Source organism: Cibotium barometz, chromosome 50 (assembly GCF_041138505.1).
Source record: "Cibotium barometz isolate CiBa-2024 chromosome 50, ASM4113850v1, whole genome shotgun sequence".
Taxonomy (NCBI): Eukaryota; Viridiplantae; Streptophyta; class Polypodiopsida; order Cyatheales; family Cibotiaceae; genus Cibotium; species Cibotium barometz.
Genome location: NC_141095.1, coordinates 30,235,066 through 30,253,417, shown reverse-complemented (window position 1 = coordinate 30,253,417; position 18,352 = coordinate 30,235,066). Strand labels below are relative to the sequence as shown.

The 18,352-nt window shown below is 39.6% G+C and overlaps 1 protein-coding gene across 2 annotated transcripts; it reads right to left on the bottom strand.

Moving 5' to 3' along the window:
• Positions 1–14,841: 14,841 nt before the first annotated feature.
• On the bottom strand, positions 14,842–17,190 carry LOC147610019 (G-type lectin S-receptor-like serine/threonine-protein kinase At5g24080). Of its 2 annotated transcripts, none has more exons than XM_086786938.1 (2): positions 16,300–17,190; positions 14,842–16,132 (listed from the first exon to the last, which is right to left on the bottom strand). In XM_086786938.1, exon 2 carries the CDS (start codon positions 15,990–15,992, stop codon positions 14,937–14,939), a length of 1,056 nt encoding a protein of 351 aa, XP_086643064.1. In that variant the 5' UTR covers positions 15,993–16,132; positions 16,300–17,190; the 3' UTR covers positions 14,842–14,936. The 2 variants fall into 2 exon arrangements, with proteins under 2 accessions (XP_086643064.1, XP_086643063.1); XM_086786937.1 differs by having other exon boundaries at positions 16,349–16,779.
• Positions 17,191–18,352: the final 1,162 nt, after the last annotated feature.

The window sequence follows — 18,352 nt, the reverse complement described above, 5'->3', positions numbered from 1 at the left end:
TTTTAAAAGTGTTACTTTTAGTATAATTGAATTTTATGCATAAGAGGTATACATAAAAGATGAATATTTTATTATAAAAGTGTTACTTTTAACATAATTAAATTTTATGCATAGAGGCATGCATAAAAGATGAATATTTTATTATAAAAGTATTACTTTTAGCATAATTGAATTTCATGCATAGAAGTATGCATAAAAGATGAATATTTTATTATAAAAGTGTTACTTTTAGCATATTGAACTTCATGCATAGAGGTATGAAAAAAAATGATTATTTTATTGTAAAACTATAAAGAAAAAAATGATTATTTTATTATAAAAATGATTATTTTCATCATATTGAATTTCGTGCATAGAAATGAAAAAAATAAATAAATTATTATTTTATTATAAAAATATTACAGAAAAAAAAATATTTTATTGTAAAAGTGTTACTTTTATCACAATTGAAATTCTTGCATAGAGGTATGTATAAAAGATGAGTTAAGATGTGTATGGGATGAGGTAAGAAGTGTATGTGACGGGATAAAATACTTATGGGATAAGTTAAGATGTGATAAGATGTGTATGGGATGAGATAAGAAGTGTATGTGATGGGATAAGATGTATATGAGATGAGTTAGTATGTGATAAGATGAGTTAGGATGTGATAAGATGTATCTGAGAGGAGTTAGGATATGATAAGATGAGTTAGGATGTGATAAGGGGTGTATGAGATGTGATAAGATGTGATAAGATGCATATGAGATAAGTTAGGATGTGATAAGAAGAGTTAAGATGTGATAAGATGTGTATGGGATGAGATAAGAAGTGTATGTGATGAGATAAGATGAATATGGGTTGTGATAGGGTGAGAATGGATGTGATGAAAAAGAATAGATCAGAAGGCATATGGGGTTATATGAATGGGAATGAGGAAATGGATGTATGTATGTGGATGTATTGATGTATACATGTAGATGTGGATGTATGCATGTGGATGTGTATGTATGGATGTATGTATGTGGATGTGGATGTATAAATAAGAATGTGAAAATGGATGTATGCATGGATGTGTATGAAGAATAATGAAGGTGAATGTGTATGGGAAATAATGTGTCGTTGATATGAATGAATGGATGAGAATGAGTACATATGAAGGGAATGTGGAATAAGTAATGTGCATTGAGGGATAATGTGGAAAGACGGAATTCGATATAGAAACTGTATTTTGTGACTGTTTGTAAATGCTATTTGTAAATGACTGTTTTATGTTAAGAATGCTGGGAAAGCATTTTGACCATCTTGTGATTAAGGTCGTGGAGACCTAACTGATAAAGTTGCAAAACTGCTGATGGAGAGTCAATGGAGGACGTCTCGCGTAGCAAGGTCGACCGAGGTCTTGACCAGCCTCGATTAAAATGGTGAGCTTCCGGTACGGTGGATGAGGGACCAAGGAAGCGGCCTATGAGTGAAGCGCTAGGTCACCTACGAAGGATCCTAGAGGGTGCTGACCATACGGTGCTCGGGCTCTGGGTCGCCTAGGATACCCACGCGTGCGTCGAGGAAGATATTGGAACAAGGAGTAAGAGTTGTTTTGTGAAATCGAGCATGGATCTAGTTGATTGACCTTGCTGGTCTTCAATGGATGAGTCCATGGCTCTTTATATGGATCTGTTGGTTGATCTTGCTGATCTTCAACGAGAGTCCATCTTGATAAGTGATTATATTGCCGAGTATTATGGGCTAGGAACTATTGAAAAGGCCCCTGAGTGGACAGGTGGTGAGCGTTCTGGTTGCCAATGATGCCATAGATACTTTGATGAAGGAATGATGGGAAATTAAGAATCAATCGGATAATTTGGAAGATTGTGATCAGTGATACTATGGTTTAGTGGACAGGTGGTGAGCGTTCTGGTTGTCAATGATGCCATAGATACTCTGATGAAGGAATGATGGGAAATTAAGAATCAATCGGATAATTTGGAAGATTGTGATCAGTGATACTAAGGATTGTTTTAAAACTAGTTGAATCTGTGAAAAGGCAATTTCATATTGGGTGTGTAAGTGGTGTGACTAGTTTTATTTTTGCATGAACTTCCGGCTAGGGGGCCTTGGAACTCTTTTCCTTGGTACCCGGGGTTAGGCTGGACTGATGGATCCGTAAATCGAGACTCAAATTCTGTTACTACGATAGATAAAGTAAATCCTAGATAGTAATTGTTCTATGGATAGGAATCAACGGCTGTGCCTCTTGAATGGGGAAAAAAGCATTGATCTCAATGATCCAAGTGCAAGTTTCTTCCTTGATCTAACCGAGTATCTTTATAGATGAAGTCGGATCAGCTTGATCAGAAATGGTCTTAACTACGTTAGAGTAAAAAGTTATCTTGGTGGAATTGCCCGTGCTTTCCAGGTAAAGGAAGTTTTTCCGGGTTAGGTTTTGGAACAACCGACGGATTAGTCTCTTGTCCGGATATCCGTGGGCGAGGCCCCGAGTGTGAGAACCCTGGCCACGCAAGATGTGCTACTTTCGCTCTGCTAGTACCCCGAATCCGTTGCTCGGTGGGAACAGGGATCTCACAAGACTTGACTTTATCAGGATCTGGATCAATACCATTCTCTAAAACAACATGGCCCAAGAGCTTCACCCTTGGTTGAGCCAAAAAACACTTTTTTAGATTTAATTAACCACCACACTCATCATAACGCTGAAAAACTGTAGCCAGCCTGTCACAATGCTCTTGCTGCCTGGAGCTGTATATACAAAAATCATCAATAAAATCTTTGACAAACTTGTCCAAAAAGGAGATAATACCCAATTTGCCCTTTTCTGATAGTAGACTGGCCCATTCATCAACCCAAAAGGAAGGACTTTGTAGCAGAAGCATCCCCATGGTGTAATGAAAGTCGTTTTGCGCTGATCTTCTTCTGCAATCTTTAACTGAAAATAGCCTTAAAACCCATCACAAATACTATACCTTTCATATCCAGCTATAGTATCCAAGATCTCATCCAAAGAGGGTAGGGGGTAAGGATCCTTTTTTGTAGCAGCATTCAAAGACTTGAAATCCACGCATATACGCCACCTGCCATCCTTCTTTGGACTCACCACTATAGGACTTACCCACTCAGCCGTGTCCACTTGTGTAATGAAACCTGCACTCAACAACTTATCAACTTCCTCTCTCAAGGCCTGCATTTGCTCTCGTCCCATCCTACGAAGCTTCTGCCTAACTATTTTTACACCTTCTTTCAATTCAATCCTCAAATCTGGCCCTTTAAATCCCCGAATCTCCTTATAAGAAGTGATGAATAATTCTGGAAAATGAGACAACATATTAACATACCTAAACTTTTCTCCTTTCGAGAGATCCGGACTCAGCATTCTTTCAATCAGCTCCTGCTTCTTCTTCACTTCTACCTTTGGCTGCAGTAATTCCTCGATCACTTCATACGACCCCAAAGTGTCTTCTCCCTTAGCACCCACTTCATACACTTCTTCATGCTTATTACCTTGTTGCTCTGATAATAAGATAGCCACATTTGCTTCTTCTTCGCTAGATGTAGTAGTCGATGAATCTGCCTCTGATTCAGAAGAACTGGTGGTAGTCTCCTCTTCACTCAAATCCTGTGGCCTCTCCCACACATCGTTCAAAGATCTCCTACTATGCATCTCAAAAGATTCTTTATTACCCCGTTTATCATGCAGTCCCATACCTCCAGTCTTGTACGCACCAACCGCTCGCAAACCAAGGTCGTCCAAGAATAATTGAAAATGCACCAAGACCTGCAGTCAGGCATTACATGGAAATCTACAATAAACACCATATTAGATAATTTGGGGAAAATCCCATTCCCATTTGAAAAATGGGAGCATGGTGAACTTGTCCAAAAGTTTGTCAAAACCCCCTCATGTGACATATCATCGGAAAGATCTTGAAGAGTAGAATCTAAATCTATGATCTCCGACAAATTTGGAGTTAGTATGTTTAAGATATGTCCAAAACTATATGGAGTAATTGATTCCCAAAATGTGAGATTTTTCCCAAATTACCTAATATTGACTTAATAGCTTTGACATTAAAGACTTCAACCTCCAGCTTCTTTACCATGCCAAGACATTTTACCTTTTAATGGTTAGCCATCCTGATTTGAAAACCAGAAACCCTAGACACCCTCAAGCCTAACTGCTCCACACATGATTGAGTAATCACACAGATTTGAGCTCCTCCGTCTATATATGCCTGACCAAGGTTCCTACCTTTACTCCACACCTCCACAATAGGGCAAATATCTGGAAGCTCCTCTAAAGATAGTACTTTGACTGACCTCTTCTCTGACTCCTTTTCCATTGGATTCACAAGTCCCTTCCACTGCCTTCTCAATTTTGGCACCATCTCTACCAACTACCCCAAGGTGATGTTAGCCTTCATATCAGATTTCAAGCTATAGCTGGTTTGCCCATCTCCCAGTGGAAAGTCTGACACTTGGAACCTTCTACGAGGCTTCCATTTCCTTTTGGCTTTCACATCTTCTTCTTCCTGTTGCTTCCCCTTCTTACGACTGGGTCCATCCACTCCTTTTCCTTCTCTTTCATCCGTTCTGCGCTTGCCAATGGGCATCACATCCCCTTCTTCCTTCACCTGAACATTCTCCAAAGTAACAACATTCACAACCTTTGCTTTCCCCTTCTCCTCTGTTGTGATTCCACTAGGACCTGCTTGATCCTCCTTATATCAATACCATAGTCGTTTGACCTGTCAGGTAATTGTGAAGGTAGTGGGTACATATCACCACTCATTCGCTGAGGCTTATCACAATATGTACTTAGATGTCCAAGTTCACCACAATTCCAACATGTAGGGATGAAACGACGGCCCCTACCATGACCATGTCCATACCTTGCTTGTCCATCTCCCCCTTCTTGATTATTGCCTCTACCTCCTACCACGTCCACCACCTGTACTTCCCATTTAACTTAAGCTCAAATTCTTCATAAGATCGACCATCTGTTTCATATCTTATCGCAATCCCTCATCACAACCTGCAGGAACCATAGGTACTCCTTGACTAACTTGAGGTACCGTCTGCAGTCTGCATAGCCTAGGCTTCAGCGGGTTTCATTCTCTCAATCACTGCATTCATAGGTGTAGCCTCCACTCTACGAATCTCCGGCTGTGCTACAACTCAAATCATCCCCAGCTGATTCATACGTTGTAGTTTCCAATCTTTTGTCTTGGCAATCTCTACCGCATCCTCATAAGACCTGGGCTTCTTTAATTCCACCTTCCAGCGAATACTCCTCTTAAGCCTGGCTACAAACCTATCTTTCTTCATCATGTCAAGGGGCACCTGGTCTTCCCCCAAAGCCCTGCATAAAGTCTCCCATAACAAAGAAATTTTTTTTACATAATCATCAATTGATTCCAACTCACCCTGTGTCAGAGCTTGCACCTCATGCCAAACCTTGTCGGGGTCTTCTACCTTCTTAAACCTGTTGCTAAGCGTTGTCTTCAATCCATTCTCAATCATATCGACATGTGGAACAGCAACTCTCAATGACTACTCATTAGTTATGTACCAAGTCCTTGCATCCCCTTTCAAGCAGATGCTCAATAACCTGAGTACCTGAGCAGGCTCCTCAATATGATTACTTATGCAAGCCACCTCCATCTTTTCAAAAAAATCTATCACATCTTCATTGAGTCCACCAAAAAATTTTGGATACGACATCATCTTGTCTAGCTTTCACCTTCAAACCAAAGAAAAACAGTTGGAAACACCTTCCTTCAATCTCTTACTCTAGGGCATACATCCTCGTAGGCAAGAGCTTAGTCCTCCTCAGTGGGGGCACCAAAAAACTCTTGGAAATTCTGGACACGGAATCACCTGCCTCTATAGCTGTCCATCCAACAGCCTTGGAAATACCACGAGCCTAGGGCACCACCAGCACACTGGCTGGAACACTTCTCACACAATTCACCACACCACCCACACCAGAAAAAACATCACAATGACCCTCTTCTAACCATGATTGGTTATAGATGTTGTTTAAAATGGCACACCTTCAAGGTAATGAGCCATGTAGATTACAAAGGGTTTATGCACAAATGCACCATATGAAAATAAATATATACGTCCAAAATTGCAAGAGCTAAATACTCTGTAATATCCATAAATAAAATTTAATTTAATGACTATCAAGAGGTAAATACCATGTAATATCCATGAATAGAATTTAATTTACACCTTCAAGAGGTGGATAACATGTAATATCAAGAGCTAAATACCATATAATATCCATGAATAGAATTTTATTTATGCATTTTAGAGGTAAATAGTATCAAGAGGAAAATATCATGTAATATGCATGAATATCATATATTTATACCTTCACATGTGACCTATGATCATGCCTGTTGGAGACACCATTTTTTTGAGAAAAGACATCCGGAGAACCTTGTAACAATGCCAAATGTTATGTATAGGATTAGTTGTATACACTTCTAAATGTATTAAAATTCTAAATGTTATGTGTAGGGTTAGTTTTATACATTTGTAAAAGTATTAAATGTCTTTAATAAGTAAAAAAAAGTGATGCATGATTAAATGTTGTCAATGAGTTTTCTGTCTCATCAAAATGTCACTTCAATGCTAGAAAAAATCGGTAGAGTGACTCTTGAAAATAGGATGATTAACCATCTCTATCCTAAAATCTTTTCATGGTATCTCCCACTCTCTCAATATATGTTTTTTTGGAGAGAGAAAATAACTATGCAAAGACAAGTTTTTTGTAAAGTGTGAAGAATGAAAAGATACAGTCAGACTATTTTAATCCAATATGCATGGCAATTTACCTTGAGCATCAAAAGCTTTGCGTGTGGGGTTACGACATAGTCATATTTTCTACCTTCATCATATAAATAGTCCTTCAATCACTCAATTATGCTAAAGCTCATATAAATAGAGAGAGAGAGAGAGAGAGAGAGAGAGTTATTGAACATTCTGGTGCCAAAGCTCTTTCAAATTTGCTTCAAACTCATCCAAGTGAACTAAAACTCAAAAAGTCAAGTACCCATCTCTTGGGACGTTAACGTGTTGCTCCAATTTCTTATAGCTAGTATACTAATATATGATCATTAGAGAACCATTGTTCAGAACATAACTGGATATTAGATGTGAATCATGTAAATATTATTATTGCTATTACAAGTCAAAGTCTTGAAGATTATTATGTATTACAAGTCAAGGTCTACTAACGACCCAAAGGGATTGATATGAACAGAGATACTATTAATGACCCAAAGGGATTGATATGAACAGAGATACTATTAACGACCCAAAGGGATTGATATCATGGCCGTTATTGACGATCCAAAGGGGTTGAGCTATCTATTGACATCATGGCGGTTATTGAAGCGATGATTAATAGGGGTATGGTGAGGTTTTAATTAAACCAAATGTAACCTTAATGGACACCAAGCCGCCAATTGTAACATTTTCCAAGCCGCCAAGTTTTGAAGTCCCTCTAAAGAGTGTAGAAGGGTGGTGGGAGCCCCATTGGAATATTGCATTGAACAACAAAAAATAGAATGTCAATGCCAAGTAAAATATAGAAGTACCAAAGCACAAAGTCTGATGTCATGAGGAAAGGAAAATATACTAGTAATAAAGCATAAAGATCAATTTATGTACTACTATAGTACTAATTGTACTATTGGGGTACCCACAGTGATGGTGCTAAACTTCACATTTAGAAATTAGTACAATTGGGAAATGTAGGCTCTAGACTTGTTTATTTGAAGGCACCTTACCTTTATAGAACAAATGTAATAGGCACCTTTATTTCTTTATAGAATAGTTGTAATATCAAGATCTTGTATTTTCTTTTAATAGTAAAAACGTTTTCTCTTTGACACCAATTTTATAGCTCAATAGGAGATACGAATTGGATAGGGAGAAATATACTAGTAATAAAGCATAAAGATCAATTTATGTACTACTATAGTACTAATTGTACTATTGGGGTACCCACAGTGATGGTGCTAAACTTCACATTTAGAAATTAGTACAATTGGGAAATGTAGGCTCTAGACTTGTTTATTTGAAGGCACCTTACCTTTATAGAACAAATGTAATAGGCACCTTTATTTCTTTATAGAATAGTTGTAATATCAAGATCTTGTATTTTCTTTTAATAGTAAAAACGTTTTCTCTTTGACACCAATTTTATAGCTCAATAGGAGATACGAATTGGATAGGGAGAAATATTCCTACTGGAGGACCTTTTCTCCACTATTAGTTTACATGCAAAAAGGAACTCTATATTTGTAAGGGTTTATATAGAAAGTAGATATACTAGGAAAAAACATTTTCATTTGTTAGTTAGCCTACCATGAAGAATCGATGGGAGGTATATAACCATAGGCATGGCCTTGATAATTAATAATCTACTTTTTCATGCATTTAAAACTTAGAGATTGATATCTTTACTAAACTTGTAGTGTTCCATTAGGGTTCAAACATTCCTTCCCTACAAAAAGCATTTTTTTTCCATAACTTCCTTTTAAAAAAAACTTTAAATCTCTTTACTCTCTATTTTTTTTAAATCACAAGACAACTTTAAGAGTAAGTAATAATTTTGAACAAGCCGACATTTACTTATATATTTATCAATATTGATGGAATGCAAAGCAGTACTTATCATAGGTATCTCAAGATGCATAGATGTTTACTTAGTATGCCACTAGTACTGAATAGACCCATTTTAAACATAGTATTAACCATATTTCCTACCCATTAACAACATATTAACAAAGTATTGACAAACATAACTCCAAACAATGTAATAGACAAACAATTGCAGCTTGATTGTTAAGTGTTTGTTAACAAAAGAGATTAGAACCATTTCCATTGATCACTAGGATCCAAACAAGAGTAAATGAATTGAACGGTATTAGTAGTGCAAAAGTCACATAATTACTCAATCCAGTAATGGATACACTTCATGAATAAATTGTTGCATGGATGTGAAGCCCACAACCATAACTTGGCTAATCTGAACCATCATGTGTGGGGCCAAGTGTGGCTTCAACGTCCAACTTTTCTTGCACTGTCACCTTCCGTTTGCATGATGTCGGTTTTGGAAAACACTTTAAATCCCATTCATCGATACTTTTTCTTCTGATTTTAGTTAGTACTCCCTAAATGAATGACTTTGCATGCTTTAGTGAGTTTCCAAACCCATCTTGCATTGGTTGCAATTCACCACATGGATGGGAGTCTAGGCTGGAGATGTAAGCCTTCATTTGTTGAACTAAATTGAGCGTTTGGTTTGCTATTTTTTGCGCATGTCGTAGAAATCTTGGGTGACCACCTAGCATGCATATGAAGTGTAAATATAAAAAAAGAGAAGACAAACATGGATGGATTATAGTTTGTATCTTACATGATATGTCTAGAGTTTGTTGGACATAGTGAGATGGAATTGTTGGAGCATTGCATTCATGTTGATGGTATTTTCACATTGATGTGTAGGCCCTCCACCAGTCAAAACTGTTACATTAAAAAAGTAAAGTACAAGAGCATAATTGAAAAGCTATTAATAAACAACCCATCATGATTAAGCACCACTTACTTTCAACATCTGCTTCATCAAAGTTTGCTTCATGCGGAAAGTCCATATGCATTTCTAACCTTCTAGGATCTACAAAAATCCAAAAAAATACATACACACACAAATTTTGCTTGTAAATACTTGATTGTCGTTTGTGTAAAAAATATATAGGATACTCATTATATCCAAATGTAACAAACCTTTATTGTGTCCACAATTGTTATTGTACATGCTCATTGTTTTTGAAACAATACTATGCACATGTAATACATTGACTATCAACACCTTGATTTGGTGCTTACACATGTTACCTTTTATTGCCCATTCACAATTGCAACTAGCCCACTCACAGTATGCATTTTGGACTTTGTACCAGTGGTTTAATGTCCTATATAGGTTCCTCAGTTTTGCATGTGCATGCATATCATTTAGAAAAAGCACATCCTCATCTGCAATGGCTTTCGCACACTCTATCGAGTTCATGACCACATCCAAATGTTTAAATTTCTCTTGAAAACTGTATCCTTCAACATATTATTAGCTTTCTCTATAGTGAGAACCCAACTAAATGAGCTGGCACTATAACTATGCCAGTCTCTAGAATGGCTGTCACACAGCCTGTCATCCCACTGGCCACATATCACCCATGATCTCACCAACCATGCCAGTGATGTAAGTGTGGGGCCTATCCCCTAGGCGGGTCATCAGTGTCCATCGCCTCACTAGATGAGCTCGATATCTCAACATGGCACACCATGGAAAAAAAATGCAAACTCATGGGAATGATCACGTATGAAGAAAGCTTCCCAAATACGCTTTTACCAAAAAAGGGGGGGGGATTCCCAAAAATATGGCACGCGAATCAAGAAAGCTCTAGAAAGGGCTACTTTTGGCTTTAGACATGAAAAAGAGGAATACACAGAAAATAGAAGAAGAGATTGAGTGTGCGTGTGCAGGTGTGAGTGTGAGTTTTTCATGAGAGTGAGAGTGCGAGTGAGATAGCTCGAGGGTGGTCGGGTGGTTCGAACTCTTTTCTCCAAGAGTGCTTCATATCAGATTGTTGTAAGATTTCTTGATTATATACAGAATTGTTCTCTTTTTGCCTCAAAGATTTGTGCAAATTCTGTTTTCTTAAATTGTATTGTGATTATTGAGCCGAAGCCTCACAAGAATTGATGTTGTGTGTGGTGAGTCTCTAAAAACGAATCTACTAGATTAGATGCCTCCTTTTCCTTGTCCTTTGAGCTCCGTCTTGCCAACCCACGCATGTTCATAATATGCCCCATATCCCTAAACATTTTTTCTCTCACATTTGGATCCACTACTTTTCTAATTAGATGTTTGAGCCAACATTGTTGAACATGCCAACAAACACACAAATAAATTGGCAATCTAAACACTTCACTGCACATAACATAAAATCATTGTCAGTGATTTTTTTTGGCAAAACAACGTGATAATTCAAATTGGCTTCAAGTACATACTGGAGTGCATTTATCACTACATGGGCATTCGTCAACCATGAAAGCATTAGGCTCCCAATATTTCTTGTGGTCTAGCACGTGATTCCTATAAGTATTATTAACCATAGCTTTGTATCATCACTAGAACATGATGAAGTGATGATCCATGCTGCTGGTATACCATTTTTAAAAGAATCCAACACCAATATAGTATAAAGATGGAACTAAACCCACTTTCCTGGATTCATATCTGAGGATTCTTTTTCACATTTGTTGACATTAATGGCAGGACTTGTACTAGTGTTGAACATCTCTTTGGATGGATGGCCACACATATCCTTCTTGCATTATTTTTCGAAGAGTTACCTTGAAGGCAAAATTCCCTCCACAATCTCCTTCTTCATGGTTCTCCTCTAATATGTGGTATAAATCTTCTCGCCCTAGCACTCTTCTCAATACCAAATTAGCACCTTTCTTGTACAACAAATCACCAAGGAGGATGTATTGCTGATTTTTCTTTAAAATTTGATACTTCTTTGCTTTTGGAAGTTCTAGAGGAATTATCCTTGTCATCATAAGAAAAGTTTCCTATTGAGCTAGATGTTCTCGTCCAAGATATAAGGGACCTTGTACCTTCATTTCATTGGAGAGCTTGGTGATAGCTTCTTGAGCCACCTAATGAGCAAGATGGTTGTTTGCTCTCTCTATATGACATAATCTCCATGCTTCAAAGTGTCCAAGACATTTCTTGATTTGGTTGACTCAAGCCTTGGTGAGTGTGGCATTGTTGGTTTCCAAAGCACCTAGCACTTGTTTGACAATCAATAAAGCATCACCTTTAATCATAAGTCTCCTTATTCCTAATTGTAAACATTCCAAAAAACCTTGATGTAAGGCAGTGTATTCTGCCTCATTATTGCTTGTGACTCTCAACTGAAGAATTTGTCATTTCACTGTCTGTCCTCGTGGATGTCGGATGACAAAACCTCCTTTAGCTTCATTGAGACTTTTTTTAAAAGACCCATTAAAAAACAGTATATGCATTGTCTAGCTCCATCTCCATATTCTCCTCTTTCTCCACATCTTTGACCAATATTGGACCTTCTTTGTAGGTAAGGAGATCTTCTAATGAATCTCAAGTGGTTTTTTCCACTAAAAAAGAGAAATTGAACTCTTGCAGCTCAACTTATCCACATATTTTTGGCTACATTAACATCATTGATCAATTGAGGCAAAAGAGTGTAACTAGTTAATACAGTAAAAGGTTTAGGAAGAAAATAAGATCTAAACCTTCTACATGCATACATTCTTCCTCTGTATACTTCCTCTCTGATTTAGTCTTTACTTTGTTGGCATAATAGACTGGGTGCATATACCTTGAGCCTTGGCCTTGTTGAAGTAGAATTGCACCCAATGCATTTGGTCCCACTCACGGATTCACATAAAACATTTTCTTAAAGTTAGGTTCTTGCACACTGGTGGTGACTTGTCCCAATATTTCATACACTTTTTGAAAGACTATCTCACATTCTTCGGTCCATTGAAGAGGTTCTTTCTTTGCCACGTGTTCGTAGAGGAACTAAAAGTTGAGATATCAAAGAAATAAACCTTGACATATATTTCACCTCATGTATGAAAGTGTGTAACTGCTACGGTAGTATAAGGAGAAGACAACAATACAAGATTTTTCACTTTGTTAGGATCAAGTTCAATTCCATTCTAAGAAACCACATGCCCAAGGAGCTTAACTCTAGGTTGCACTTTAAAAAATATATTTGGGCTCAATTACCCACCCCTTTCATTAAGCCTTTGAAAAATTTGTTCCAATTGGGCATAGCATTCCATTTTGAAACTATATATGCAGGTATCATCAAGAAAAACCTTAACAAACTTCTCAAGAAATGGAGCATATACCTCATTGGCCCATTGATGATGCCATGAAGGTGCATTTGTTAGACCAAAAGGCATCACCCTATAGAAAAAACATCCCAAAGGTGTTATGAAAGTTGTCTTATTTTTATCCTCAGGTGCAATGGCAATCTAGAAATATCCTGAGAAACCATCACATACGTTGTAACTCTCATGACCTGCAAACGGAGTCAAGAACATCATCGAGAAAGAGTAGAGGATAATGGTTCCTTTTTGTTGCACCATTCAAGCATTTGTAATCCACAGACACCCGCCATCTTCCATCTTTTTTTGGAGTTATGACCACTTGGGTGGCCCAATCTATAACTCCACTGGATAAATAAATGCAACCTTTAATAATTCAGTCACCTCTTCCTTAAGCACCTAAAGTTTCTCTCTCCCCATCGTCCTTAGTCTTTGGAAAACCGGCTTAGCATCTTCTTTTAATGCAGTCCTTGAAGCTTCTCCGCTGAAACCTCTCATCTCCTCATATGAAGGGATAAATAGATTTGGGAATTTGGAAATAATACTAAGATATTTTTCTTGCTCAAAAGGAACTAATTCTGTACTTAGCATCCCCCTTTTCAAGTCTTATTTTAGTGTAGTAGATGCCTTAGGTTGCATTAGACCTTCCATGGTTTCTACGGTAGCTTCTTCAACGACTGCTCTATCTTTTGAACTTGCATCACATGTGAATATTCCTCTTTAAGAAAAAAATATACTTGTCCCTCCTCTTCAAGACCGGATTCCTCTCTTTCCTTTTCACTCTCTTCTTCAAGATTGAGTGAGCACACAAATTTGAGCACCCTCATCAATGTAAGCCTCCCCAATCCTATACCCTTTACTATTGGACAAATGTCTAAATGCTCTTTAACTGAGTGAAAGGACTGTAACATTTCCTTTCTTTGGTTCCTTCTCTTCTAGCTTTTTTGGGTTGAATAACTTTTTCCATTCACTCTCGAGCTAGTTTAGGACAAAGGGCCAACAATTTCCCAAAATTAATGTCCACTTTTCAATTGGTCAAATTAATTTCTCGAGCTAGTTTATTTTTCACTCTTTTTCCCTGGCAAGCTGAACAACTTTCTCAAAAGTTGGAGGATTCGTCACTTCCACCTTGAGTCGAATATCTAACCTAAGGCCCATTATGAAATGTTTCTTTTTTAGTATTTCGAGAGGGGCCTCATTTCCCAAAGCTTCTTTACATTGGCTGGACAGAGCTTTCCAAAGTGGGTAAGATAGTAATCCACATCCTGGTTTTCCTTTTGTAGTAGTTGAGAAACTCCCTCCAAGATTTTTCAGGATTTTTAGTCCTTGCATATTGTAGTAGGAAGGGTGCTCTCACATCCCGGTACTCAGGATCCTGTGGTGGAAAAGTAGCTCCAGGAAAAGAAGTTACATAAGTTTGCAACCACGTTTTTGCCTCCCCTTGTAAGCAAAGAAACAAGATCCCTAGCAAAACATGAGGTTATGTCTTATCTTTAATCAATGTTGTGAATTCCAACCTTTCTAAAAAATGGGAAGCATCTTCATTGGGTAATCCCATAAACTCAGGAAAATCTTGAGCCATGGTGTCTTCTTACTAGATTTGAAAAGATAGCCTAATTCACACTTTCTTAGTACACTTCCATGCCCTCACCGTGCTTCATAAGGCAGGGGAGGAGGGACTTGCGATGCAGAGAGGGAGGGAAAGCAAAATTTTAAAAATAAATCCATAGGATTTTTCCTTGGATAAAATAAAAAATATCTATGGATTTAAATGGTGAAAATGTGTCGTTACTAAACATTTTCCTATATGATATATCTACGTCCCAAATCTCTTTCAAAAAGAATTGAGAACCATTGTTCAAAACATAACTGGATATTAGATGTGAATCATGTCATAATTATTAATTACTACTTGGTATTACGAGTCAAAGTCGCGAAGACAATATTGTGTTTTACAAGTCGAGGTCTTGACGACGTTTCACTCAGCGGCCCCCACTGAGGGCGATTGGGGTGTGGTTGTTGAGGCTGCTCAATGGCGGACTGGGATCGGTTGCCGTGGAGGCAATGGCTGGTCGTGGAGGCTGTTCGGAGACGGCTGCCACCCCTTCAAGGTACTGAACCACCTGACTCATGCAGGGCCTACGAGCAGGGTGGTCCTGGATGCACCACAGGGCAACAAACGTGGCTGTCCGGACCTGCTGCCACTCAATAGCTGTGGTTAGCCCATCCATCTCTCTAGTGATGCTCTCGTCGAGGATGGACTTGAAGTCCCCCTCCATGGCCGCGTCGAAAGCCGAAATGGGGAAGCAACACTCCACAAAATTCCGACGCCCCCTCATGAGCTCCAGCAGCACCATGCCGTAGCTGTACACGTCGAACTTCGTGGTCAGCTCACCCTCGCCCCCGACCCAGAACTCCGGCGCCACGTAGCCTGGCGTTCCTTTGGCCAGTGTGACGACCTGGCTTTCGCCCCTGCTCATCAGCTTGGCCAGCCCAAAGTCTGCGATCTTTGGCCACATCCTCCCATCTAGCAGAATGTTCTGCGGCTTGATGTCGCAGTGCACTATGCGATGCCTGCACTCCTCGTGCAAGTAGCACAATCCCCTCGCTATGCGCACTGCTATCCCATACCTTTGCTTCCAATCTAGCACATGCATAGTTAATTTGCAGCCTCCCAGCTTCAGATGCCCCCCGCCCTTGAAAAGCCACCTGTCAAGGGATCCATTTGCCACAAACTCGTACACTAAAATTTTATGTGATTTTTCGACGCAGAAGCCCAGGAGCCTCACGACGTTGACATGGTGGATGTTGCCTATGGTAGCCAACTCGTTCAGGAACTGCCTGCTGCTGTGCCTTGAGTTTGCCTCCAGAACTTTCGCAGCAAACGTGTGGCCGCTGGCTTCTACTGTACCCTTGTAAACCACGCCAAAACCTCCTTGTCCCAGTACAGTGGAGAAAGAGGCCGTCGCAGACGCCAGGGAATCATATGAGAACTCAATGGGCCGTTCGCTTATGCCGTTGAAATTCAGAAAGCTCATGCTGGCAGCTTCAATTATCGTCGGCCGCCTTGACCACAGAACCAGCGCGGCTACTATTATAATTGCGAGACCTACGACTGACACGGCCACTCCTATGGCTGTTTTGGAGGCGGTGCTGCATAGGAGGTGACCATTGCATACTGCGTGCAGGAGATAGAACCTTACTTTAGATAATTAACATTTGATCATGATAGGCATGACTAACGCGTGCGGTTCAGCTAATTACCATTATCTACATGTTTACAGTCCGTGCAGAAGCATTTGATCATGATAATCATGAATAAACGCATGCGGTTTAGCTAATTACCATGATCTACATGGTTACAGTCCGTGCTTGATTGTCTGGGCAGAAGCACCTGAAGTTGTCGGAGTTGTCGATGTGGTAGCCGCACGCTCCGTTGGTTTTCTCACAATTCGCACATTCAGAATGGAGCTGGCTAGTCTCAGTCCAGTTGAGTTGAAGTACCATTCCATTGCTGGAGCTCGATACTGTGCTAGGATCGTTGAGAGAAGGGTCGGCGGTAACGAAGAACTTAAAGTGCGTGCAGGCCAACCTCTCCATCACCCCCCGCAGCATGAGCTCCTTGTCTGGTTTTAATTGCAAGCAATTACGGGATCTATTCTGGAGGCCGCATTCGGCCTCATAAGATTTGCATACTGCGGTATTTTTTTCCACGGAAGAATTGAAGTAGGACAAGGAGGTGAGGTCACTGCAATTAAAGAGCAGGTAAATGTTATTTTGGGAGATTTGGAAGGTTGAGCTCGCAAAGGCCGTGAGATTGATTGAGCCGGGGAGATAGGATTGTATGTCGTCGTAAGAAGCGGCCGGAGGGGTGCAAATCTCGTCTGGCGTACTAGGGCCCTTTTGCGCATGCCAATTGAGGTTCACGAAGAAGCTATGCAAATCTCCGTGGTGGATGTCCATCACAGCCGGAGGGCCGAGGGTGCCAAAGCCACCGGGACAGGCATCCTTGAAAGTATCCCAGTGAGCCTGCGACGTGCTGCAGTTGGATAAGAGGAAGCTAGGGGAAGCGGCGCAAGGAAAAGAGACGTTCTGAAGATTGGCGCAGGACGAAGGAGCGCAGGTTTGGCCATCACCGGAATCGGAAGATCTGACCACGAAGAGGAAATGAAAGCAACAAGAATAACAAAAGATCAGGGCAAAGAGGAGTCTCATAGCTCCCACCTAAGGGAAGGGCGCGGGGGGGGGGGAAGCGAGGAGAGAACAAGAGAGAGGGCTCACTCAGCTTCGTCCATGTAAATCCTGGAAAAGACTCTCCCTTACCCAACTGCAGTCAAAGTCATTCTTTGCCAAAATGGATTCTCAAGAGGCTGTTTGTGTGCGGTCACCCACATTGTGGCCATGCGCCGGTCTTCCATGCGCACCTACACTTACAAAAGGATTAGGCAAGGATACACACACACACATATATATATATATATATAGTGAGACATATGCATGAGTTTGTGTATGGATGCAGTGAGTGCTATACCCTTATATTCATGCTCTTGCATGTATACCCTTATATTCATACTCTTGCATGCGAACTCTTAGACATGTGCACTCTTGGCCACTCTTATATGCGGCCTAAATATGAGGGTTAAGACGCATGAGTTTGTGTATGCATGCACTATACTCTTGTATTCATACTCATGCATGGAAACTATTCGATATATGCACCCTTGGCCGTTCTTATATGCGGGCATAAATGGGAGTTGAAGTGCACACAATCTCGTTGAAAACGATACAAACAAGCCCCAATGGTGGGCAACCTTAGTGATTAGGAACAAGGCATGAATCTTCTCTTAAGTGAACTAACTTGTCTTGTAAACAAAAGCAAAAAAAAAAATTTGTAGCTTTTAGAGAGTTTTGTTTTGTTTTTAAATCTCTACAACTATAATGTCTCAAAGAAATTCCTTCTACTAGGGTATATTCTAGATGTGTATTTGATTTACTAGTATGTAGCTTCCATCAACTCAAGATTCAAGTAGTTTTTTATTAATGGTGTGAAACAACTTTATTTGTTAAGGTCGTTCATGGTATGACTTGGTGTATACATTTCCATAGATAAATTTGTTACACGTGTTGTGTATACCTCGTGGTTGTTCTGGTGTGAACGAGCTCGTACACATGGGCAATTTTTACTTTTTTGTTGGGAAGGTTTTTTTTTCCTCCTGTGACCGTCCTCTTAGGTGGTGATAATTCAGTACCTTAGAGCATATTGTACTTCTTACAACTCTTTTCGAGAAGAACTATTCTAGCTCTCTTGCTCTCTTGTGTCTCAAGTTGCGTGTGTGTGAGTGCTTGGTCCCCCTTAGCCCAACTGTGTTATCAGAGTAGGTTAAGGTCTCTATTGGAG